Consider the following 25,006-nt stretch of genomic DNA (forward strand, 5'->3'; position numbering starts at 1 on the left):
AGGTTTAGTAGAATTGTAAACAATTAAAAAAAAAAAAGGATAACAGAATAACAAAACCTGAGAAAGACGAGATACTCAATATAATATGATAACATCAACATCTCTGCAATTGTTTCCCAAAGAAAGAACATACTTTGGTTTAATGGCAAATAGACATTATTTGATAAACCATTACTTGGTTCACTTCCCCACTTCATCCTTCTATTGTCCTATTGGCTCAGTCAAAGGTAGATCATCTCTACCGGTCCTTTTCTTCACTTTCAATAGTCAATAGATAAAAAAGAATCCAGAGCAAAAGGATACGACCAACATAATCGACATAGAGGGTGGTATCGGAATTCGGAGATGCTAACATGGCCAACATCCTGCTTGGTGAACAAGCTACCCGGATGATTCCACTTGCGAGGACGTAACATGAGCAAATCATCAAACTATGATGCAATGAATGCTTCTGCCTCACTCCAGTCTCTTTTGCAATTTATTCGCCTAAAGAGATAGTCATGCCGATTGGAGTAGGAGCAAGGACAATGCCCTGTTTAGACCTGAGCCTCAAGCCTTCACTGATTTAGCAACAAAAATTTCCTGCTCATAGTGAGTGGTCAAGCCTTACTGCTTGGAACTTTGTATCCCAGATCCAGTTCCTCCCCAACAATCTTGTAGTTCCATAAAACACTTTAATCAGCATGGTTACATAGCGACTGTAATTTTGAATTCAAGGCTTGAGGAAATTAATGTATACTCTTCTTTCCCAAGAAATTATACAAATGGATGTACAATATACGACACAAAAGTGCCATTGAAGGGTTGAGTAAGACAACTTTAACTAAGTTGCAGAAGCTGCAAGACGTAAGGAAAATCCAGTTTCAACAAAACAGACACTATCCAAAATGTCTTTTTGCAGTGTTAACATAAGCATAAAGTGCTTGGTCTCCATGGTTGGAATTACAAATGAGAAATTAATGCAATTATAATTTGTTTCTAAAGAAGTGTGGGAAAAAAACTTCTAAAGACTTTACAATGGTGCAGTATAGAAGAAATTTGTTTAACATGGTAGAGAACTTGGAAAAATTCTAGGCTGAAAACATAGTTGTCATAATGAAATTAGGGTTGTTATCAAAGCGCAGAAAACCTATGGAGGTTCCACTGCAAAGACCCTCCATGGAGAAGTACTGCACCAAAGAGACTAATTTGCGGTTTTGCTGAAGTAACAGCATTTGTGAAGAACGAGAAAGGGGCAAAATTCTGCATTTATTTGGAGCTGAACAGGACTCCTTCAAAATGCTGTATATTCATATTCCATAAATATAATGGGAAGGTTGTAGCCCAGTCGTCCATAAAATCTACATGCCACAGTTCTTTTCTGAGGGAGGCATGAAATTTCCAAAAAGTCAGCAATTCAAACTTGATCTTCTCAAGGATTCAATTTCTACTGAGTTTGGTTTTCATTAACACTTGAAAAAGGAGAAAATAGAACTTCATGAGACATGGCATTACCTCCCACAGAATATATCATACATCTTAGAAGTAATTATAGATTATCGTACAAAGTGTGATACAATCCAATGAATCTGGTAGCAAAGAAAATAGAATGTTAGAAAAGGGCATCATGTAATGGAACTATTTAGTATGCACATCAAAATACAGATCAATAGAAGAATGATATAAATGTTAGATAACTCTTCACATTGTAGAACATGGTTCCGAAAGCAAAATAAGTATCATAGATGAAAAACAGAATGGTTGCAAAAAGGAAAAAAAAAATATTAGGCATTGGAAAAAGAAGTACTACAAAATTACAAAATGTTTCAAAGATAAATTTCTTTAAAACCTTTCACAAATTTCCAAGAGTATCATTTCAAGACCTAAATCTTGATTTACTAGAGCCAAAATCCATTCTCCAATTAAAAACTACCCACAACTAAAATCTTGGGTTGCATTGAACCAATTCAATAATAAAAAATATATACTTCAAACACATTTGGACTTGTCTTGAATTCCTATTTCTTTCCTATATTCCAAAGAAAACCCATGTGTAACTACTCAATTTGATCAACCACCATAATAGAGATTTTGCAAGACAGATAAGAGATGGATTGTAGATTGGAAGACAAACCGGCATACTTTTAATGAAGAGTGGTACTTCATAGGTTAGGAAAAAAATACTAGTCGGGTGGAAATCACCGATTCACCATCTTTCTTCCCCAGTCTCCTCACTCAACCTCTCTCCAACAGTTCATCAGGAATGCATCTCATCTGGAGTTACATCATCCTCAAACTCCCACACCTCCTTGCCTCTATTGCTTGACCAAGGAGGATCCTTGGAACTTATGTGATCAAGTCTCAGCTTGATGCCTACCACCTACCCATATCCTTTGAGGAACAGCATCTCTATTATCTTCAACCTTCTTCCAACAGTTCATCAGGAATGCATCTCATCTAGAGTTACATCATCCTCAAACTCCCACACCTCCTTGCCTCTATTGCTTGACCAAGGAGGATCCTTAGAACTTATGTGATCAAGTCTCAGCTTGATGCCTACCACCTACCCATATCCTTTGAGAAACAGCATCTCTATTATCTTCAACCTTCCTCCAACAGTTCATCAGGAATGCATCTCATCTAGAGTTACATCATCCTCAAACTCCCACACCTCCTTGCCTCTATTGCTTGACCAAGGAGGATCCTCAGAACTTATGTGACCAAGTCTCAGCTTGATGCCTACCACCTACCCATATCCTTTGAAGAACTGCATCTCCATTATCTTGAAACTGCAATGAAGAAGATGATGGAATGGTTTTGAGGATATTGCATGATAACCTAAATCCACTTGTCCAGACTATCAGGTTTACTATGTTGTCCCTTATCAAAAGATTTTGAGCCTCATCAATATACTTTATAACTTCCAACAGATCCACCCCCATGAATATATCCAAATATCACATCATGTTACACCTACCTGATTCAAGACCCAAAATTTTTGAGTTTGGTCCTGGTGTCCAATTTCCCTGTGATGCTTTCTATCATAATGTGCACCCTTCTTTCAATTCATGATTGGAATCAAGCCCCTTATAACTCCCTCTTTAGAATCCCTTACAACCTAAGATTTCCACTTACAATTTCAAACCATTTCCTAACTTGTTCCTTGCAGGATTTATTCTGCTTCTATCATAGGCTTAAACTTCTCTTCTTGAACATCCAACCTATGTTATTTTGGAATTCTCCACGAGAATAAACTCCATTAATTGAATGCCATTTTTTATCTTCCCTCTTAATTCTCCAAAATTCATTTCCATGGCCTGTCTTCAACTAACGCTACATCTTCAACCTTCTGTCCAACCCTTTAAATTATGTGAAATTCCTTTCCTCGTAACCAAATTCCTACAATGTTAATCAAAACCAATCCTGAATATTTATCGTTTCTTAAACTAACCAAAGACCAATAGTGTCAATATGGAACTCGATATAACTCAGCTACCTTTCCCAACTTGGCACATGCCAAGTGTCATTCAAAAGCTCACCTCTGTAGAGAATAAAAACCTATTCAGGGACATCACCTAACAGCTTAAAGTTTTAGGTTGAACAGTTCCTTGAGATGGTATCAGAACACTTGTGACAGTCCTGGGATTCTATCGGCACATAACAGTTACTGTAAGTGTTCGACACTAGAAATCCGGTGTTAGTTGAAGGATCGAAGAAGGGCTGAAAAGAGCTGGTCCTTTTTGCCTATAGGAGGCTCCAGTTGTAGAAAAGGTTGTTGCCGTTTAATGGTTGGTAAATAACCTCCTTTTAGCACAGGTTAGTTGGTTGATGTTTGGCCTTGATGTATGGTGTTTTGGACCTTTCGGTGATCCATTTTTGTGTGAAATCATGATATTTACATGCCTATATGTCTGGTTGGTGGTTTAGATGTGTGGACAGTTGAAGAAGCTGATTTTTTAGCTGCTGAAAGTGTTTCTTTTAGCATTTTAGACCTTGGCAGTGCAATTTTTAATTGGAGTTGGTGTTAGAATTGGTTTTTAAGTGCAACCAAAAAGTGTTCACCCCCACGGCAGTAACATTACAGCAAGACTATATGATAGTCCAAATGACTTCTGTTAAGCTGAATGGACAGAATCATGTTCCTTAGTTGAAGTCTATAGAAATATTCCTTATTGCCAAAGGGAAATTGAAGTATGCTATGGAGGATAAACATAAAGATGGTATCATAACCTGTTCGACTAAGTGGTCTAGTGTTCAGTCCTTGTTGCCCTCATTATAATTAATTAAATTTGAGCACAAGGTATGGTGGGCCTGTGCTTGTCCATGCTTCAAGCTTGACAGTCTTTCGCATGAGGGGGGTGTTACATCCACTGGGTAATCAAGCCACCTCTCATATGAAGTCCAGTCAGGGCAGCACCTAAAAACTTTCAACCAAACACCTTTCTAGCATTTCCATTCGATTCTATAAGCTAAAAACATCCTTCGCTTCAACAATCCTAACACCCTCAACCAAAGTTTCTAGAAGAAAAAAGGATAATATACTGATATTAGCAAGGCAACAGAAAAGAGTACAAAAACTTCATACAGAAGAATTAAAAGACACTGAAAAAGAAGGTAACCCTTTCACCCCCGGGAAAATTTACCGACAAAAATAAACGTCAAACATCACCATTAAAAAACAGTTTCTTGAGGAAATAGAATACACTTATAATACCAAAGCAACACAAGAGAACATACAAACTTTACAAATAAGAACCCAAAGAACTCAAAAAAAAAAAAAAAAGGATTGGACTATTCACATGAAAACTCCAAGCAAACCCCTCATCTTCCTAACTCCTATAATGCCCAGATACAGACATGACACGGGCATGGATATGGGAAACAGGGATATGACTCTCCATTTCCTAAAATTCTGGACATGGATACATTTATTGGTATTCCATGTAATATGCTTATAGTGTACATTTATATCTAGTGTGTGAATCTGAATATCATTTCTTAAGACTTATGTCTTGCCAAATTTAATTAAATATCTAACATGTGCAGATATATTTAAAGTAAAATTTGTTAAAAAAACACTTTACATATTTTAAAAGCCGTAATGCTATAGAGTACATCTGCAAGTACCCATGTAGCATCTGGTATCATATATTCATATATGATACTGGTATGCTAGACATGTACAGGTATATGAGTAACAAAGCTCAACCCTCTACCACAACAAATCAGATTTAAAGTTGGTTTAAATGTTCAACTGAAGGAGAATATGTGAATCAATAAATCTAGAACTACTCCAAGACCACCAGCAGCACAGTAACATCAGAATGATCACATCACAGCAAATGCACAACATAGAAGAGACCACGGGGATCTACTACCACAGCCCTACTATGAAAAGAACCAACTAATGAGTGTCATAGCAAATACTGCCACACCACCAGTGATGTCAAGCAATGCTACAGTCCTTCAAACAACCTAGTGACCTACTTTATCTTCATCTTCCACCACCAACTCCTAAAGTCACAATAGTTTCTACCAAGAAGCCCTTTTTCTTCTTGCCGATGGTAGAGAATTGCAGTCAACAACATGGGAAGCCTTTCCTTGTTATGAGTTTGACATTTTTCTTCTGATATTTCTAGAAACTTAGTTCTTTAGGTAAACACTATTTTTTATCCGTAGAAAGTAATTTTATTAATGTAGCTTGAAGAATACAAGAAGGTGGGTGTAAGATTCACCCCAGCAACACAAGAAACCCAATAGAATATATGTCAATCACAGGCTGCCTTGAGAGAGTTTGACAGTGGATTTGGCAACAACTGATGATAGTAGCACAGATAGTTCTCATTAATCATTGAAAGCCATGAAACCTATATCCTTAATAAGTTCAACAGAGCAACTTCTATGAATCCGCAATTACTATTAATTTGGTCAATTTGTAATCCTGTTGGCATACCAGTTTTTGAAATTCTTTGAGCTGTTTTCAGGAAAAATAACAGCAAATAGAAAATGTCTTACAGTGTTATTTTCAGGAGAAACCCAATAGAATCCTTGAATTGCAATGATAACCAAGTTAGAAGTCACAAGGATAAAGATACTTAGAGAATGTTTTCCCATCCACTCCAACAAACATGCCAACCATTTGTAATTACAAACATCCACCTGTGAAAGACCAAGGTAGAAATAAGCATGCAATTGAACAATAATCATGTCATGGAAACTCAAAATCTTATTAAAGAGTAAATGACAGTTCAAGTTCAGAACAGTGAAAGAGTAAACGCAATTAGTACAGCTTGTATGTCGGCATTATTTCATTTGCTATACCCAAGTTGTATAATTTAGCAAGTATGAGCAGACATAGAAGAGCCACTTCTGTAGAATCTCGTAAACAATAACATTCATGAAAAATCTGTAGCATTCTCTGTTTTAAAGTTTGCAGAAGGATTTTTTAATCTGCATAAGTAAATGAAATTTACATTATATCCAAATAAACATTGCAAACTGATAGAAGTCAAAGGCTCTAAAAGAGCAAGGGAGACCAAAGAAAATGTGGTTGAAGTGGTGAAAAATGATTTAAGGTTGAGTTGAGTTGAGCATCTCTATATAAAATATTTAAAGCAAATATATTCCTTTTTTTCATTGGTAAGAAAATATATTCCATATTATCTCCCTATAAACAATGTTGAGGCCTAAAGAAGATATAACAAAGGCCACAGGACATAGCTGATAACATAAAATGCATTTTTAAGGTAAGCATCATACTAGATCCTTGGAAGTAGGAGGCACACTGCCATCTTGCAGGCTAAGTGCCTAGAGCATGGAGCAAGGGGGCAAAAACAGGGTCATATTGGTATAGGGTGGGCTATCCACATTACTAGGTGGGATGTGTAAGCCATCAATAAATCTAAACTGATTTTAGAACCAAAAGAGAAGGGACTATAAGTCAATGTTTATCTGGGGTAATCACCCTTAAATAATTTATTGACAATGACAGATAAGACAAAGGAAAAAAAAAAACCATTTCCACTACTTCTAAGTTTGCATATAATGGAAATTTGGAAAGCTAGTTTCTTTAGCAAGCAGATTCAGCAACTCCACTGTTATCCCACTTCCTATACTGATCCAATAGACTTTTTAGAAAATGTAATCATGTACTCATTGATAAGCAAAAATATTTGTGCACATGAGAGGAAGTAAAGAAATTACAAAAAGATTACAAGTCCCATCCCCCAACAACAACAAAAAGAGGATGAACATAAAGCTTTTATAATGAAAAAAAGCTCTTCCTTATCCCGCTCTTGCAAGTCCATTACTACCAGTCTACAATCCACCTCCTTTGGACAGGAAAAGCTGATAGAGTATCTAATTTTGTTCAGCTAGTGGGCCAGATCCCTAGGCCCCTTCCCACATCTACTATAATATGAGCATGATCCCTTCAACATCAAGAGAAGACCTGAATCTCTTCGTTTGTAGTTAGTATTCCCGTCGCCATCATGATTCCTACTAGTATATTCATTTCTTATAATTGTTCTCCACAATTAATTACCAAATCTTTGAAGCCATTTCTCAAACATAAATCTCTTATTATACTCAAAGGCATTCACCTTACACATCTTCTGTAGCACAATTTACTTTGTTCCAATTGGCAAGATAGCAACCTTCCTCTTCCTTTTAACTGCTTCAAAGAAAATGTCAATCTCCAAGACTGGAATAAAAGAGAGATTGTTTCAAAAAACACCATTTTTTATTAGTAAGAGTACTACAGCACCACTTATGGTTTTAAAAACTAAAAGTGATGCTATTGGAATTCTGACATTCTAAGATACTAGTTTTTGTAAAGAGGATAGTCTGTTCACTAAACAGATCCATCTGAAGGAAGGAAAAAAGAAAAGATCCATCCAAAGATTCAAAAAGAAAGCCAGTGAGTCGGTGCATAGAGCACCACTTGCTTGAGAAATGGACAACTGTGGGGATCACAATGACATAAACTTTCCTATAGTCATTTATTTCCAGACTTTCCAGTCAATAAGAGCCTGATGCTCAATATCTTCTAGAAAGCTTTCTTCACAAAAGCAATCAATGAGCTGAAGATAAATCCACTGAAATAGCAAGACATGATCAAATAGAACCTTCACAGTCTTGAGAAAGTCAATTCATAGCATAGATACAGTTGGAGGCTACTTTAGGGGATGACCTATGCAGCCTTATTCATCCACAGACTGAAAAGGCTGTTTGTATAATAGTGAGCTGCCCATACATATAATACACTTAATGTTCGAAGCTTACCAGTAAATACAGAACACAAAAAGTTATCCCTGCAGAAGCAGATGTAACAAGCAGATAACTGATTGTATATAGAGGTTTGTTTAGGGGGATTCCTGAGAAAAATACAAAAAAAAGGAAAAGGAATTAGTTTTATGACATGTCAGGACATCTTTCCATATGTTAGAATACTCTGCTTGCTTGTTAAATGCACATACCTAGAAAGGTCAGCAAAAAACCAAGGGATAACAGAAAAATTGAAAGTGATATCCAATGAAGAAGCCGACTCCTGTGGTCCTGAAAACATTTAACATCACATTCTCAGATTCACTTACAGCTAATGAGTAAGTCAAGTTATTTGAATATACAGAAAAGTTAATTGCTTTGCATTCTATGATGTGTAGATATGGATATGGCATGGAAATTGAAGTTGGAAATATGGGTATGACTGTGCATTACCTAAGATCCAGGGAATGGACACAGGTATTGGTATCTCATTCAATATTGTCCATATCATGCTTTTGTATCTAGTTTTAAAAACTGACTTTTCTTAGTACCAATATCTTGCCAAATTTAATTGAACGTCCAAGTTCTAATGTATACATGTCTTTTTTATAATTATACTCCAAAAGTGTCAATGCATTATCTAGTGTCATGCCGGGTATGTATCATGCCCACAAAGGCATGTACAAATATCCGGGAGGCATAGGTCATTAGGTATATACAGAAATTAGAAAAAAAAAAAAAAAAACAAACTTAATGTGTTTCAACTGGAGATGTCAGTGAATTTTGTTTTATCATTAATTAATCAAAATCTTTATTGATGTGTCAGATGAAGAATGATATACAAGTAAAATTATGCTAAACTTAAACACCCCTTTAAACCTTGGGCAAGTTGATGCTACCCAGCCCACTGATTTCAATTATTTTGCTTAGACATTACATGCATATCCATAGTTAGACAACTCATACACAATTTATTCTTGTTCACCTGATGATGGAGCCAAAGAGTCCAAACTGGAATTCTTATTATATTGCCATGACAGATTGATAAAGGGACCTAAAGAAACTGGTCCCATATATTTACGGAAAAAAAGAAGAAGTTTTTTTGTCCTGTTTCTTTCTTCCCTTTTCAGACATCATGTGTTTTCCAAATACAAACACAGAGGGGAGAAAGAGGATAAGAAATTTTGGATAGGAGTAAAAAGTGCAAAAAACTGATCTGATTTAAAAACTGTATAGAAAAGAAAAGGAAAAGATTGTGCAGAGAAGAGAAGAAGAGAAAGGTTGAAGAGAATGGGGAGAAGCCAAAACAGAATTAGGTCTGGTCACCCCTTTCATTATCTTATACACTCAAAATAAAAAGGGATACAATGACAAGTATACCCTTAGTAAGTCGGCCACTACTAAAACATAAGAGCATACTCTCAGCTAAACATAAACCAACGGGCCTTGGACCCAATAACTCTAACTAAACATTATAAATAAAACAAAAGATAAACTAATGGCTAATGGGCCTTGGGCCTAATAACTCTAACTACACATTATAAATAAAAAACAAAGGATGTTATCAGCCCAATCTCAACAATAGGTACAACAACCTCAAGTTATCTCACCTCTAACTGTACAAGGACATGGCCGTAGTGGAGTCCTATGATGCAGGCCACAGCAGCTGTTAAGGAGCTAGAAGACAAGTTCCATAAGTAGAACAGATAGAAGTAAAAGTTACATTTATTGAATATTAAATGAAATTTTTTTAACTACCATGAAGACTTACCATAAGGATCAGATATGCATTTTCAATTGTATAACAAATTAATCAACAATAAAAATTAAGTACTTCACTTGTGACTTGTCAAACAAACTATACAAATGGAGAAGGGAAAAGGTAAAACATTATTGAAATATTTGATTAAAAAGGTCTAAATATAAGCTGATGGTCAACACTAGGCTTGTCCAAGAGAGAAGCACAAAAAAAACAAAGATACAGGTCATCTAAGTGGATCCACCAACATTTCAAAGGATCTACTTATATTAATAGGCTCAATATCTACAATTACAAAGTAGCCCTTATGACAGGACAAAAGGAAATGAAAGAATAAAAAGAAAGAGGAAAAAGACCATCCATCTAGTTCATTGTGTCGTTCGGTTTTAGAAGCCTAAAGTTAAACCAGAGATTCTCACTAGCACAACAAGCAAAGTAATTGAATTTTTTGTTTAAAGCACTAAAGTATTTATATTAAAGGCTGTGTGTGTATATAATTCGTACATCAGAGCCTGTGTATATTAATGCTCTATATAGAGGAGCAGATCATACAAAAGACATCATGCCACCACTCGTCAAAGAACTACCTCTTTTAAACTAGCCTTGTTCTTTATAGTTTATACAAGTATTTCTTTCACTTCATCTGGTCCAAAAACAGTAAATGGAGTCACAGAAACTCTTAAAAAGTTCTAAAGGCATTCCTTTGTGGTATTCATTATTTGATGGGAAGTAGACACTAGTATTGAACAAGGATTTTTATGATAAATGATAAAAGAAATCGTATTACTATAAAGGAGGGCAAAGAGCCTTCAATCTGTACAAAAAGTGTAACTACATACCATAATTCTTCACACTCGGATCAAAAGATGATGGATGCCCACTCATTCCTCATGTGCGTCCATTATATCTTCCCTATGATAGTCTCCAAAGAGACCTCTTTGGAATTCATAGAATCAAAATAGACAACAAAGTTTTCTCCTCTTGTTTAGAGTCTTTAATTGCCAACTCTTAAAGGGAGTTCTTATGGATAACAGGAGGGTTCAGTACAGTCTGAAACTCTGAATATCTCAAGAAAGCATATGATCATAGTAGGGTAGTGAAGCACAGAAGCAACAACCCATGAAAAGAAGGTCGGCTCATTCCTGAGTGCTGGAGCAGAGAACATAATCAGTGTCATTTGGCCCCATGCCACCTCCACTGAGATTGTTGATGGTAATTCAATTACCAAAGCAACACAGAAGACAATGAAATTATTTAAAACTAAGAATGATTATGACCACTACTTAATCCAGAAAACCAATACCAAATATGTCTGAGAATAAAACATGTGAAATATAATGGAGAATTATGGAAAGGAACCCATACACTCTTCACCTAAACAGCAAGGATCCCCAGAGTGGAGAATAACAAAATTCCTGCAAAAAGTCCAGATATGGTAGTTCACCTTAAAATGCCTTCAGGATCAAAAGGAGCATAGCACCATGAAGGTGAAGGATCTGAAATTTGGCCACTCTTGGAACTATTGCATTCCTGATAAATAAAAAACTAGGGTTAGTCACAGGTTTTTGCATGCACATTTGGATAGCCAAGTGAAGATTACCAACTCCAAACCAACATCCATATGGAACAGGGAATTTTTCTATGCAGCACCAGCAATGCGAAACATTAATAGCATACCCTAACAATTTCTAGAAATTACACATACCTTCAATTTTCTATAAACAGGATTTCTATATAGATGATCAACACCAAGAACATAACGATCAATCACTCCAGCAGAATTACATGCCGGTCCAAGGTCACCTCTAACTGCACACTTCACCTACAATCAGCTTAACATAATGAATACACACCCATCTTAGACACACAACATGGAAAAGTTTCAGTGATTTTATAAAGATCATCATTTTTAAGAGAGAGAAAGAGAGAGAGAGAGATAAGCACAGGCAGTTTATTAAATATAGAGATTTAATGGACTTTAACTGTAGCAGGAATTCTAAAGTGCAATCTCATCACAATTACACACAAAATATTAGGTGTTAAGAAAATTAAAAAAAAAACCAAAGTCCCACAACAGAAATAAGAGCTCGGATTCACCCATAGAGAAATTCCGCTCCCAAAACAACTGTACTAATTCTTAAGGTAAGGTTGAACAACCCATAGAATCTCTTAGATTCTTGAAAGAAGCTTGCGGACTTCTTGGATTTTTTACCATACAGCCTATGAGATACAATAGCTTCCACATGAGAGAATTTTGGTAGAATATTTATTTCACTAGTTTATGTTCAAAATCATAAATAGAGAATAATTAGAAGTTTCTTGTAATTTTAATTTTTATGCAAGGAACAATCAGGAAATTTTCAAATTTTCTATAAGGGCTATAACCTTGTTGGAATGTCACCTATGCTTTAGACCTTTCTTGGTTAAGATGTTGCACTACAATGTACAATAAAATTTTCTGCCCGGATATTTTTAGCTTTATACCACTACTACTCGATCTGCATTTCTTAAACTAACTCTTCAATGTTATATTTACTTCCTGAAACCAAATTATTGATGAAATCTCTTGATTCAACTCTCAAACCCTAAACTCTAGCCTCTAGGTTACTCAGGAATAGTCCTAATTTTCAATTGCAATGTCTTCTGCTTCCTTGGGTATTAAAATTTCCCTCCTTTAGTGTTAGATCCTATTCCCTCAGTGTCAACATTTATAGGATATCCTAAACTATTTTTGCTTCATTCTGCTATTTCCTTCCCATATTGATCTGGATTAAAAAAAAAAAAAAAAACAAAAAAGTGGAAAAAAGAAACATTTGATTCTTATATCCATCTTCAAAACATGGAGCAAAACAGTGCAAGCCTACAACATGAAGTCTGCCCAATTAAAAGTGCCTGAACTATATGCTACAGAAGTAAAATAGAAAGGCTCACCCTGTAAATAATATCACTGTCATTTGATGACAGCACAGAAGGGGTTGAGCGTTGCAGTCTAAATTGCCAATCTGGAACATATAAACCATATAATAGCCCCGTATATATGGTCAATAATGCAAAAGCCAAACACCTGATGAGAAAAGGAAAGATTTATAAGAAAATATATTTTTTCTAAATATGCTTAACTTGATTGACCACCGCAAAAAATAAATAAAAATAAAAAATAAACCTTCTTCACATTCCAATCATTAACAATTCGCTGACTATCTACACAACATTCTCCATGCAGCCTTTTTTTATGTTGAGACTCTCTTTTCTAAGCTTTTTTGTATAGCCCTATGTCCAATTTCTCAATGTACATGGGTAGCTGCATATTATGGCAGTTTGTTTTATTCCAATATAATACTTTACCTTTCCGAAAGAAAAAATAAAAATAAAAATAAAAAGCATGAAAGTTGAAGCAACAAAGGATTCAAAAGTTGCTAGTAAGCAATAAAAAACATATGCTTGTTATATTTTATATAACTGCAGTACTTAAAATTTCAGCACTTAAGCTCTACAATCTTAGATTCTCCCGACCATCTTACAACAATTAGTATTCAGGGAAAGCTTGGTTCTCCAATATGCTATTTTACTGGATGACTTTGCCTCCTTTTTCTGGGACACTGGATAGTCAAGCTACTGCCATGCACCTCTACCTGAGAAGTTGGGAGCACAATCTTATTTTCCAGAGGTATCTAATCTGTGGAAACCAGGCCTCTGACTTTTTCCCTGGTTCCAGGGATATTTAGTGTAATTTCCATGTATCTACTGTGGAGCATGGTCATTAAATTAGTTGAGCCATCACTCAGCAATGTTTGACGTTTCATGAACATAGAATCTATAGATTAGGAGTTATTTATGTTTTTTCATCACTTTTTAATGCAAAGGCGATTTAGTAAATGTGCCCAATTCTCTATGCCAACCTACATCCAGAAGGGCCATTACCAACAATAGCTGAGATTTTACACTGCAGCAAGCAATGGCCCCTTGGCCAACCTATTACCAACAACTCAGCACCTATAAATGAGTAAAACAGTGCTAGAGTCAAGAAGACAGAATTTTTATGTAGTTTTGAAGCTTCTATCAAGTTTGTAGGCAATTCATCACAAGCAAGTAGGCACGTGACCAACTTCAAATTTCAAGCATTTCCACTGAACCTTAAAAAAAATGGTGGTGGGATAAAGATGTTGAACTTAACCAATAGAAACTTACCCTAACCAAAATATACCATCTAAAACTGTAAGAAAATAAAAAAGAAATCATTATAAAGTACATAGCACCCCTCTAGGATCAGATCTGCAAACTCTATTTCAGCTGTTTAATCAAATTTATCTGTTATTAACAGTATTTTAGCTCAATTTTTGAAAAAGTTTCCTAAGGCTAGCCTCATGGTGTGGCTTAAGAAAAATTCCTGAGGCTCAACCATGAGATTCATGCCTTAAAAGTAAAAGCCACATCCCTTGCACCTTGAGATGCCTTATGTCAAGAACATATATTCTGTATATTCATCAAAGTAGAGCCTTCATCACAAGACCCAGTTAAAAACCTGTTCTAAGTAGTGCAGTGGTTATTTGTTTAAAACTTTAAACATTTAGAAGATTTAGCACCAATTTGAGGTTTTGCTTTAAATTAAGATTTTTAAACATTTTTGAAGGATTGGTAAAAATGCAGATAGTTTTTTTTTCCTGGGCCTTCTTTAATGCTCTTAGTATCAAGGTTTTTAAACCATCATTGACCCAGATGGTCGGACCGTTTAGCCTGGGAACCGGCCAAAGTACCGGTTCCATTTCAGCCCCAAACTGCTATTTTAAGAAAAACCGTTGAAACAGTTAGAGATACGCTGACCCAGGCAGTCAAACTGTTGACCTGTTCAACCTGACAGTGGTTAGCGGTTTGTGAATAAAAATAATTTAAATTAAAAGAATTAAAATATCATGCTTTGTCCTAATTTTTAAGGCCCATTTCGACAAAGACAACAACTTTACTCTTTAGTCTAGGGTTTCTTCATTTCTCTTGAGATCAAGTTAAGAACTCAAGACACCAGCGGCTAGACTGTGGAGTAGTGCCGGCGACCATGACTTGTAGCGGTGAGCCGGCAACAACCACTTGAGTTTATTCAGTTTATCATTCTCTGTTTCCCAAGTTTTATTCAAGATTTTTGTTTCCCTATTAAAGACTATGGAGTAGTGTTGGCAGCCACTACTTGCTGCAACGACCATGACTTGCAGTGGTGACCACCAGGTGACTTTTTAGTTTTTTCAAATAGTGTTACAATAGATGGTCCCACCCCCTTTCCCAGTTCATCTAAAAACCTTATGTTTGCTAGTTTTTCTTTTCTTTTGTTTTGGAATCATGATTCCTGAGTTTTAGATAGATTCAAGTAAGCAAATTAAACTTGTAGTTGTGACTCAAATATGAAACTAAATATGAACCGTAAAACAAAGCATGAGAATGTAAGAAGGAAATCAGGCTTTAGTTTGGACTTTGTTCCTGCATCGACCGACCACCCACCTGGTGGTTTTAAATTGTTCTTTGTCAAATGTCTGGATTTAAAGTCTAACATTCCCTAACAATCTGATATCTGCAACAGGGTCTACTTCTTGCAGCGGCGATTGGAAGTTTGGAACCATTGAACAAGAATGTTTTCTTTATCTTTGGGAGCAAAATCATGGGGTTTGGGTCTCATTTTAACTTATTATTATTATTATTATTATTATTATTATTATTATTATTATTATATAATTATTTTTGACGTCACAGGTCGAATCATTCAACCCAGATTGTTGAACCACTGACCAGGAAACCAGAGGCCAAAGAGTTTCCATTTCCAGGTCAGTTTTTAAAAGTTTGCTTACTATCCTTCTTATATAAAAATAGTCTTTCCTGTATCAATAACAATGTCCTAACTTCCCCAATTGAAACCCTATCCCTTGCCCTTTAGAACCCAAATGAACCAAAATTTCCTCTTAGAATTTTCTTACTTTCTATACAAATATCATGCATTATAAGTAGGGGTGATCATTTCCAGCCTGGACCCAGGCCCACAATATATTATTTATATATTAAATGTATTACATTATATTGTATTATGTTTATAAAATATTATAAAACAGCATATATAATAAATTATATCATATATTTTGTACATACACTGCATGCGATATAATGTAAAACATTATATGCGATATAATATTATATTTATATCCCAGCCCATGATCACCCCTAACCATAAGTGGTTCTGTGAGACTTACATAAAAGAGATTTCAGATAATGTATTGCCAAATATACCATAAGCCTATTGTGGCAACAAAAAACATGAGGAGGCATACCCTTACCAGTGCAAATAAGAACCCTTGAAAAGCCGACCTTCCCTTTGGATTTTACAGGGAAACCAAATTTCACATAAAGCAGCAACTATGCATCCAATAGATATTCTCTGTGCAATTAAAATAGAATTTCAGTTTGCCATCCTATTTGTAAAGGAGGTTCTAAATGAAGTGAAAAAAAAAAAAAAAGTAGAAGAGTTCAAAAAATATTTAAACTTCCAAAGGAAATACAATACTGAAGCCCCTAAACCATACAACACAGATAGGTTTTTATCCTCTTCATCAAATTATGTATGAATATGAAAAAAAGGAGGAAAAAAAAGAAAAAGTAGAAAAAGGAAGCATATAGGAAAATGACAAAAGGGAAGAAGAAACAAACTGAAAAAACAATATGCAGAACTCATTCAATATTTAAACTTATAGATGAAGCTATTTGCAATCTATAAATCATACAACTACATACACACACCCCCTTCCCAAAGGGGTGGAGGAATCACACTGACTAAACTACCTACTACTATTGTGCTCATTTAACTCCATGTGCTGTTTAAACACATTGGTTCAAGTAGAATTTGGGTATTCAAATGGTAGGTACACTCTGGATAAGATGCTAAATCTTCAAAAAGTTCCAAGTGAACCACATGTTATATGTTTGACACAATGATCTGTGTTAACCATATGTCGAGCATTTTCTTTTACCATTTCAGTGGGAATTATGCCATCTTTCAGCATGAAATGAATTTTGTTATTTTAACTAAATCTCAACATACTTGTCAACCATATGTCTAGCATATTTTTCCCTTTTCAGTAGGAATAAAAACATCTTTCAGCATGAAATGAATTTTGTTATTTTTACTAAACCTCAACATATCAACCATATATCTAGCATTTTCTTTTCCCTTTTCAGTGGGAATCATAACATCTTTCAGAATGAAATGAATTTTGTTATTTTTACTAAATCTTAACATACTTTAAATAATTCATGTTTTCAACCTGGCATGGCACCAGCTGTTTTGGAAGCAAATGCACTGTGAAATTAAAAAATTAGTACAAAAGAAAGAAAAGAATAATCCTAGCTTAGCTACCAAATAAAAAAGTAGAGATCTCCATATTATGTAATCCATTAAATCAAGTGCAAATAAGGGTACAAGCATAGATGTCCATTTGACACGCACAAGGATATGATAATTAGATGATATTGTTGGCACTTGACACAAAATTGAATTTTTTTATCAATAATGAGATAAAAAAGTGCATCAATGTGAATCAAAGACTAAACCAAGCAGCTGGGAACACAGGACCCGTGGATGGGGTTGCGACACTCATAATTTTCCATTACACCATATTTGGAACATAGTCAACATACAGACCCACCATTGGATGGGCAAATCAGCATTGCAGAATATTATAACCATCTGATTTGACCATATACAATTGGATGGTGGAGAAAACTTTCTATAAAAGTTGACAAGAAACTTTATGGGATGGATATCAAGACTTGGGACTCGTGTATGGTTCCTGTTTCAGCGTCATCCATTGTTAAGGGCCTTTAAATCATTTCTCACTGCAACCCATATCATTTCTGGCCTGCCCCTAGCTCTTCTAGATGCTTCAACATGTAAGAGATAACTTCTTCTAATCGCTGTAGAAGGAGGTCCCCCCACTCCAATAATGAAAGAGAAAAAGGAAACAACAAATCAAACTACAAAGAATAGCCAGGCCCAGGAATGGTCAAACCTCAATAAGACATTCCAAAATTGAGTGATAAATACAAAGTTGAACATCATTATAAAAGAGTATCAACAAAAGGAACACAGACCAAGCAGATTAAAGTATACACCAAAATCTATTTTCCCATGCCTGTAAAATGCCAAACCAGCGTATCCGTTCAATATCAACACCAAAAGTCAAGGAAGCTGTTCCATGCAAATAACCACCTGAAATGAAAAGACGTATTTAAATTTATGTTTATTTCAATGATAGCCAGTTTATATAGTCAATAAATGTAATGGATATAGATTGCAAAATAAAACATATGCTATTAATATTAGCCAACATGGTCACTCATTGGCAAAGCTAAGAGGAGAGAAATTTATGACACTGTTCCTCCAAAATTTTCATTCCACCAAATACAAGCAGAGGAACAAAGTGATAAAACTCTTTAGAAACAATGAAGAACTGACCCATCATGTAAGGCCCAAAAAACAGATGCTGGTGAATAATTTAATGGCATCTTTAGGCTATGGACAGTGAATAAGAACTTTGTGATCAGGTGATAAAATCAGATTTTGGGAAAACCTATGGTGGGGAGAGCATCCCTTAAAGGACAAATTCCCCAACCTTTTCTATCAATCCTCCCATAAAAACTTTGTTGTCACCCACCATGTTTCTTTTTTTGGTTAATTCTTTTTTGTGGGACTTGGTCTTAAGAGATGACTAAGAGAGTGGGAATTCTCTAATGCATTGGCTCTTATTAATTCCTTGGAGGGTGTGATTTTGGATAACTTTGATCTGCTAGTTCTTCTTTTGTGCTTTTTTTTCTAAGTAAAAGAAAATTTTCATTAAAAGGAATAAGGATGCAAACTGGGAGGGTGATTTTCTCTTTTGGCTGAAGCGTCTCCAGTAGGATTTGCAATACTTCTTCCCAATCCTTAACCTCTGTTTTCACTTTCACAACTTTCCTCTTAAACCAGTCCCCATTCCTTCCATCCCATATTATTTTTGAACTCGTATCTGTCGAAAGTACTGTTATAGGAGTAATCTTTTTAGTTTGCTTTTGATGGTTTGCTTTCCTAGTTTGGCTCTCACTCACCTCCCCAGATTTTTGTTCTTTCCTCATAGTTTGCTCTTCAGTATTCGAGAACTCCCATTTTTTCTGGTTGAAATCATCAAGTGCGCCTGCGACCATCTTTCACCCTTGTTTAGCTTGTCCCTCCGGAAGGCATACTAGTTGTTTTCTCCCTTTGCCAAAGAACTCTGTTAGTAAAATAAATCCTCCATTTCTGTTCCTTCTATTTTCTACTGTGAATCTCTTCCCTTTGTTTGTTGTTTCATTTCCCCACCCTTCATTCTTTCTGCAAATAGAAGACCATCTACGAAACCTTTAAGCCAATCCACTACTTCTGATTCCATTATGATAGTTGCTTGTCGGTCTTCCCTAATTTTCAATAGCTTCTTCCCTCTGCTTGTTATTTCCTCCATAAGGACCTTCTTCTTCTCCAACTGGAGTATTCTTCTCCATTTTGTTGCCTGAACGAAACTCCCCATTTCTCCTAGTCTTGCTCACCTTCTTTTTTCTATTATACACCTTGTTCTGCTGCTCTCCACTATCTTCTAAAATTTGTATCTTCTTCTTTCTTTTATTCCCCCCCCCCCAACAACAACTCCCCACTCCTTCCTTTTCAAAACCTTCTCTGACCCCTCTTCTCAATCTTCTTTTCTAGTAAGGACAGTTTGGAGGGGGCCAGTCCACCAAAAGTTGGGGCTTTTTCTGGGAGGTGGTTTATATGAAAATCACTACTTGTGATAATATTCAAAAGAGAATACCAAATTCGTCTCTCCAACCTCATGTGTTTCTTATGCAGAACAAGTTGTGACACTGTGCACTGTTGCTAGTTTATTGTCCATTTGTATCTGGCATTTTTTTAATTATTTGGATGCAAGTGGACTCATCCAGCAGAGCTGAGAGGCTTGTTTCAAGCCTTTTTCTTTTCCACTCCTAAGGAAAGAGTCAAAATCTTATGAAGATATGCAAGAACATCCATTTTATGCACAATCTGGGGAAGATAGGAATGCGTGAATTTTCAAAGATAAGGTTCAAACAATTTAAACCATATCTATAAGGGTAACGCATTGGGTAAAATCTATACCTATCTTTGACTCTTATGCTATAGAGTATAGATGATAACAGTAAGAGGAAGGCATGTTGTTACATCTTCCTCATTAGTTAGTGCACAGATGCTCCCATTTTGGTCTCCACCGGCCTATGATCTCATTCAGTTGAACATTGATGGATAGTCAAGGTAAGCCAGGGATACCAAGAATCGGGGGAGTTTTCAGGAATTGAAATGGTCTAATTATGGCATTATTCTCTAGGCCCCTTAGGATATGGTGACTCTACAAGGTCATAAATAGACAATATAGTGTAACTTAAGGAAGATTTTGTTTGAAATCACTACTTTGTGAAAAGATTCTGTATATCTAGTTGTGTCAATTATCCTGCAAACCAGATGCAATTTTGGAAGAGCATATATTAAACAAAAAGCATAGAAGATCTCAGGTAAAGGATATCCATAAAAATGATTTTTTATCAATACATGAAAATGAAATTACCTTGAAGAAAAATACCAAGAAAGAAGAGTTTCACTGCTCTTAGCACCGCCTTGTGTGTAGCCAGTACTCTGTCTGTTACATTCTGTAATTGGCAAAAGTGAAATATCCTTCAGTTACTAAACCAGTGATTAAATTATTAAGTAAATAAGATCAATATACAAGTATATGTATAACAACCATTAGCCAAAATAACAAGTTTTATCTCTCTCCTGGGAAAGAAAACTGTTCTAGACAGAATTTCAGATACCTTGTAAGCAAGTGCAAGAGCAAAACCAGCAATGAAAAGAAAGAAAGGCATCACAAAGTCCGCCAAGTGTAGACCATTCCATGGGGAATGGCCAATGGAAGGAAGAACTGGACCAGCATAATCAACCAACATCATGAGCTGAAATAATAAAATGCAGTTCAGTGTAAGTGCATGACTGTATTCATCACAGAAAAAGTATCTTGGCTAATGAAAAGCATATTTTGTAAACGTCAGAGGAACTAAATCTATGACGCAGAAGTTGAAACATGGCATTAATCACGTCTATCTCTCCAAGTTTATTAGAAACATTTAGATAGAGACATGCATACCATTCTGTAGTCATCATCAGCCACATCTCAACTTGATGACAGTGTTAACTAATTCATTTGGGTGCATCTAGTTCTCAAAGTTTCTAGCATCTCTTTAAAAAGGAATACAACTATAAATATTTAAACACAATTGATCTTTAATGTGAATATTGGTTTTCTTATATCTCATGGTAAGAGGCTGGTAAGAACACACTAAGGACAACTCTAATACTACTCATAATGCTGGCCCTAGAATCAAGAAACATAAAGGTAAAGGTTACCAGAAGAAACTGAACAACTCCTCCTACCTAATATTGCCATGGTTTGGAGCTTTTGATATAATGTCATATGAACAAAGTTTGAACATGTCCCCTGTAATATTAGTTTATTAAGCTCTTTCTTCCCTAGTAAGGCCATAACTCTTAAATCTCAGCCAAGGTAAGTATCATTTTTGGAATGAAGATGATAATGGTGGCAATAAGAGGAATGCTAGCTGCACAACCCATAATGTGTAGGGACCTTTAAAGCACAAACCATAAGCAGTATTTCTGTTAAAACCACATCTAAACCCCATGTATTAACAAAAGCACCCTATTCTTATGTTATAAGGGGAGTGTGGCTAGTAATTATTTGATGAAAAAATATAAAAGAAAACAAATAATACTGATAGAATTCAGCCAAGTCAAGACTAACTTGATTGAATAGGCACTGCTTCATATTAATAAATAATTCTAATTGAGTCAGCAAAAGAAGGGATTTTTTGGATTCTCTATGCATATAATGTGCCTAACCTTTTGCTTAACAACAAAATACTCCAGGTGATGAGACAGAAACCTTAAAATAAGGTAGCATGATATCTCAATATGGAATAAAATGGAAATTATGGAATTTTTCAATGAAACAAAATAAAATAAAACAGATACAGGTTTATATCAAATGCCTACTAAATGAATGTTAAATTGACATGTACAGAAACAAAGCAAAGCTACCGTTGTTCGGCATTATACCAACTCAAGAAAAACCGTAGCGAGAGGGAAGATGCCTGTCAGTCCCTAGGAAGGGCTGAAATGAAAGTAAATATTTTTTCAGTCGAGAGGCTTACTTGACAATTGACAAAGTTCTCCAATTCATATCATATAAAGATGCTTAAACAGTCAGATTTGCTTATGCACTTTTCTTAGTCTCACACCAACCAAAAATAACTATAACGGTTTAATTATTGGTAATGATCCCAACAATCAAATCAATAAGGTCTTGCAACTCAGACTAAATGGTTTCTGTCTGCACAATAAATTACGCCTTTTGAAAAATAAAAGAAGGGTAACAATATCAAAAAACGCTTATCAATGCACAACAATACAACTCATCCAAAATTAGTGTGCGAGATAGAGTTCAAGATGTATACACATCGTGTTAACATTTGGAAATTGAACTCGTAACAATAAGAATTTCTACAAAGTAAAATCGCGAAAACAATCACTTCTAACTAAGAAAACGAAAAAGCATCAGGAAACCATCAAGACTTTAACTGAGATGTACTACTGTCTAGAAAAAGAAGCAATAGAAACTGCATAAGACTTGTAGAAGGAAGCAGAAAACAAGATCTGAATGGAAGGAAGAGCTCACGAAGACGGAAAGACCACGGAAGACGTCGAGAGAGGCGATGCGACTGCTTCTTCTCTTAACCTTGGGCTCTTCATCTTCTACGGCTTCTCCTTGGTCCTTCAGTAATGCGACGTAATCAGCCATTTGCAGCCCGTTGGTCGGCAAACAAGCGACGACTACTGCAACTACGATTCAAGCAAGACAAGCTTTTCTTTTCTGCTTTGCGTTTGGCTGACCAGTAGTGAGAAGAAAGCATCTCCCTCAGTCCCTATGGTGTTTCGCAGCTTTCTTTCGCTGCTCTTCCGAAGGAATCCGAATCACCTGCTAACAAAACACATCCCAATTTCCAACCCTCTCTTCTGATATAATCTTACACCGCACATCTCATAAATGGCGGGACAGTATCATGGATTCACTGCCGGGTTTCGCTAACATATTATTGTAGGCCCAACATATTTTATTAATGCCCAAGAGATGCCAAATTTCTCCCGGGAAGATTACCTTGGAATATCAAACTTCTGGTGGCATATATGCCTAGAAGATAAAGCTTGATTTGCTGAGGGTCGTTATCGACAGTGGACCCCATGCATAATAATGTCTTGAGATTTTGGGTTTTGGCAGTTCTAGAAACTGTTGAAATTTCCAACGGCCAGGATCATGCAAATCAATATCATCCACCGAATGAACTGTTCCGTTCAAAATATTACGGTTTTAAACGGAGCCACTAATCTTGAATCCACATGTTTGGCTAGGCAGGACCAACTAAGTGGTGGCCAGTTTTTTTTCAAAGATGATAATATAATACATACTCCTTTACATTTGCTGTATCCGGGGAGGATAATGATTTAACAAAAAATGATCATGTTTGCTCCATCGTGCAATTTAATGCGCAGGAATATTGAAACTCCTATTTATAACTTATAACCTTTAGTCCTATACGCTCACTTTGGAAAGAGTATAAATGCATACTATAAATAATATATACAAAATATAAGGTTTTACGCATTTGTATTTCTTTCAAATTCAGCCATAGCGTCCCGCTATTATTAAAATATTGTATTAAATAAACAAATTTAATTAAGCAAGGTGTTAGAGATTTATTCTCATGGAAGGAAGAGAGGAGGTTTTTTCTTTTCTTTTTGAGTTACAGCGAATTAGTGAAAGAGTGTGGGATGAAGATAATGTGAAAGAAATTCTAAATGAAAATAATAAAAATTATATCATCCCCCATGGTTTGGAAATGGATGGGGAATTAACCGAGCTCCAAAAGTTAAGTGGTTCCTTTATCTAGTTCTATTGGATAAACTGCCCTCGAAACGTTTGCTCATAGAGGCAGACTAAGAGATAGATTTCATCCCAGTTATCACAAATTATATGATCTCGGTCCAGGAGTTGTGGGTGGAATTAAAAAGAGCCAAAGAAAGAATTTGCATGCATGTAGCTAGCTATGTTTTGTCGAGTATTTGGAAAGTTGTCCTGTCCTCGAGGCAACCACATGGACATGGAAAGTGGTTCACCAAACTCCCTAACCGCCCGATTGCCATGCATCACCATGTGTGTCTATCGAGGATGGCAATTGGGAAAGGATGGAGTTGGCCATTCGCTGTCAATGCCAGTATAGTCGGGCTAACTCTTGTCAGGGTTCCTACTATCTTCTTAATTTTGTGAAAAACAGGTGGAGCCAATACCACCCCTATGGTTTTGCCTACCAGACTGGTTGGAGAGCTTAAATGCATGGTTTTCAAAACCACATTGGACTAGATGGTCGGACCGAAAAAATCGGTAACCGGTCAGCTATTCGGGTCCGGTTTTACTAGAAACCGGAAATTTGAAAAAAAAAAAACGTTGAAAAGTCAAAAACCGTTGACTTGGGCGGTCAGACCGTTAAACCGTTTGACACGGGTAGCGGTTCACAGGCTAAGATTTTTATTTTTAATGTTTTAAATAAAAAACAAAAAGTAAAATACCCACTACATCCCAACCAGTTCGAATCCTTATTCGATTTTCCTTTAGCTTTAGGGTTATTTCCCATTTTCCCGAGTTCCCTCCTCACTCCTCTCAACCCTCACACCCTACTGACCAATCACCTGCGGCGGCTATCACCTCTAGCATCCAACGGCATATACACACCGACGACGATCGGCGAGCTTGCAATGGCGAAAAGTAACCCTCACCCCAACACTTGCAGCGGCATCCAACGGCGAGAAGA

The 25,006-nt window shown here is 36.0% G+C and overlaps 1 protein-coding gene across 6 annotated transcripts; it reads right to left on the reverse strand.

The window, feature by feature from the left end:
- Positions 1–72: 72 nt before the first annotated feature.
- On the reverse strand, positions 73–23,296 carry LOC104603644 (uncharacterized). 6 transcript variants are annotated; one of them, XR_016076199.1, is made up of 15 exons: positions 22,819–23,131; positions 20,885–21,022; positions 20,638–20,719; positions 18,166–18,242; positions 16,315–16,415; positions 12,935–13,067; positions 11,709–11,825; positions 11,448–11,533; positions 9,855–9,921; positions 8,457–8,535; positions 8,263–8,354; positions 7,581–7,651; positions 5,995–6,138; positions 1,495–1,568; positions 73–653 (listed from the first exon to the last, which is right to left on the reverse strand). XR_016076199.1 is itself a non-coding variant. In XM_010267715.3 (14 exons), exons 1-13 carry the CDS (start codon positions 22,939–22,941, stop codon positions 1,536–1,538), a joined length of 1,272 nt encoding a protein of 423 aa, XP_010266017.1. In that variant the 5' UTR covers positions 22,942–23,296; the 3' UTR covers positions 73–653; positions 1,495–1,535. The 6 variants fall into 6 exon arrangements, 3 of the variants coding, with proteins under 3 accessions (XP_010266017.1, XP_010266016.1, XP_010266015.1); XR_016076198.1 differs by having other exon boundaries at positions 73–1,568; XM_010267715.3 differs by lacking the exon at positions 7,581–7,651 and having other exon boundaries at positions 22,819–23,296.
- Between the last annotated feature and the right edge of the window lie 1,710 nt (positions 23,297–25,006).

This window comes from Nelumbo nucifera, chromosome 5 (assembly GCF_055504915.1).
Source record: "Nelumbo nucifera cultivar China Antique chromosome 5, China Antique-T2T, whole genome shotgun sequence".
Taxonomy (NCBI): Eukaryota; Viridiplantae; Streptophyta; class Magnoliopsida; order Proteales; family Nelumbonaceae; genus Nelumbo; species Nelumbo nucifera.

Coding starts and splice junctions, on each gene's coding strand:
- LOC104603644 (XM_010267715.3), bottom strand. CDS start 22,941: ATGGCTGATTACGTCGCATTACTGAAGGACCAAGGAGAAGCCGTAGAA. Junction 18,243..20,637: donor TCTTGGTATTTTTCTTCAAG/GTAATTTCATTT, acceptor TTTTCATTTCAG/GTGGTTATTTGCATGGAACA. Junction 13,068..16,314: donor AAGGGTTCTTATTTGCACTG/GTAAGGGTATGC, acceptor TTTTCTCATCAG/GTGTTTGGCTTTTGCATTAT.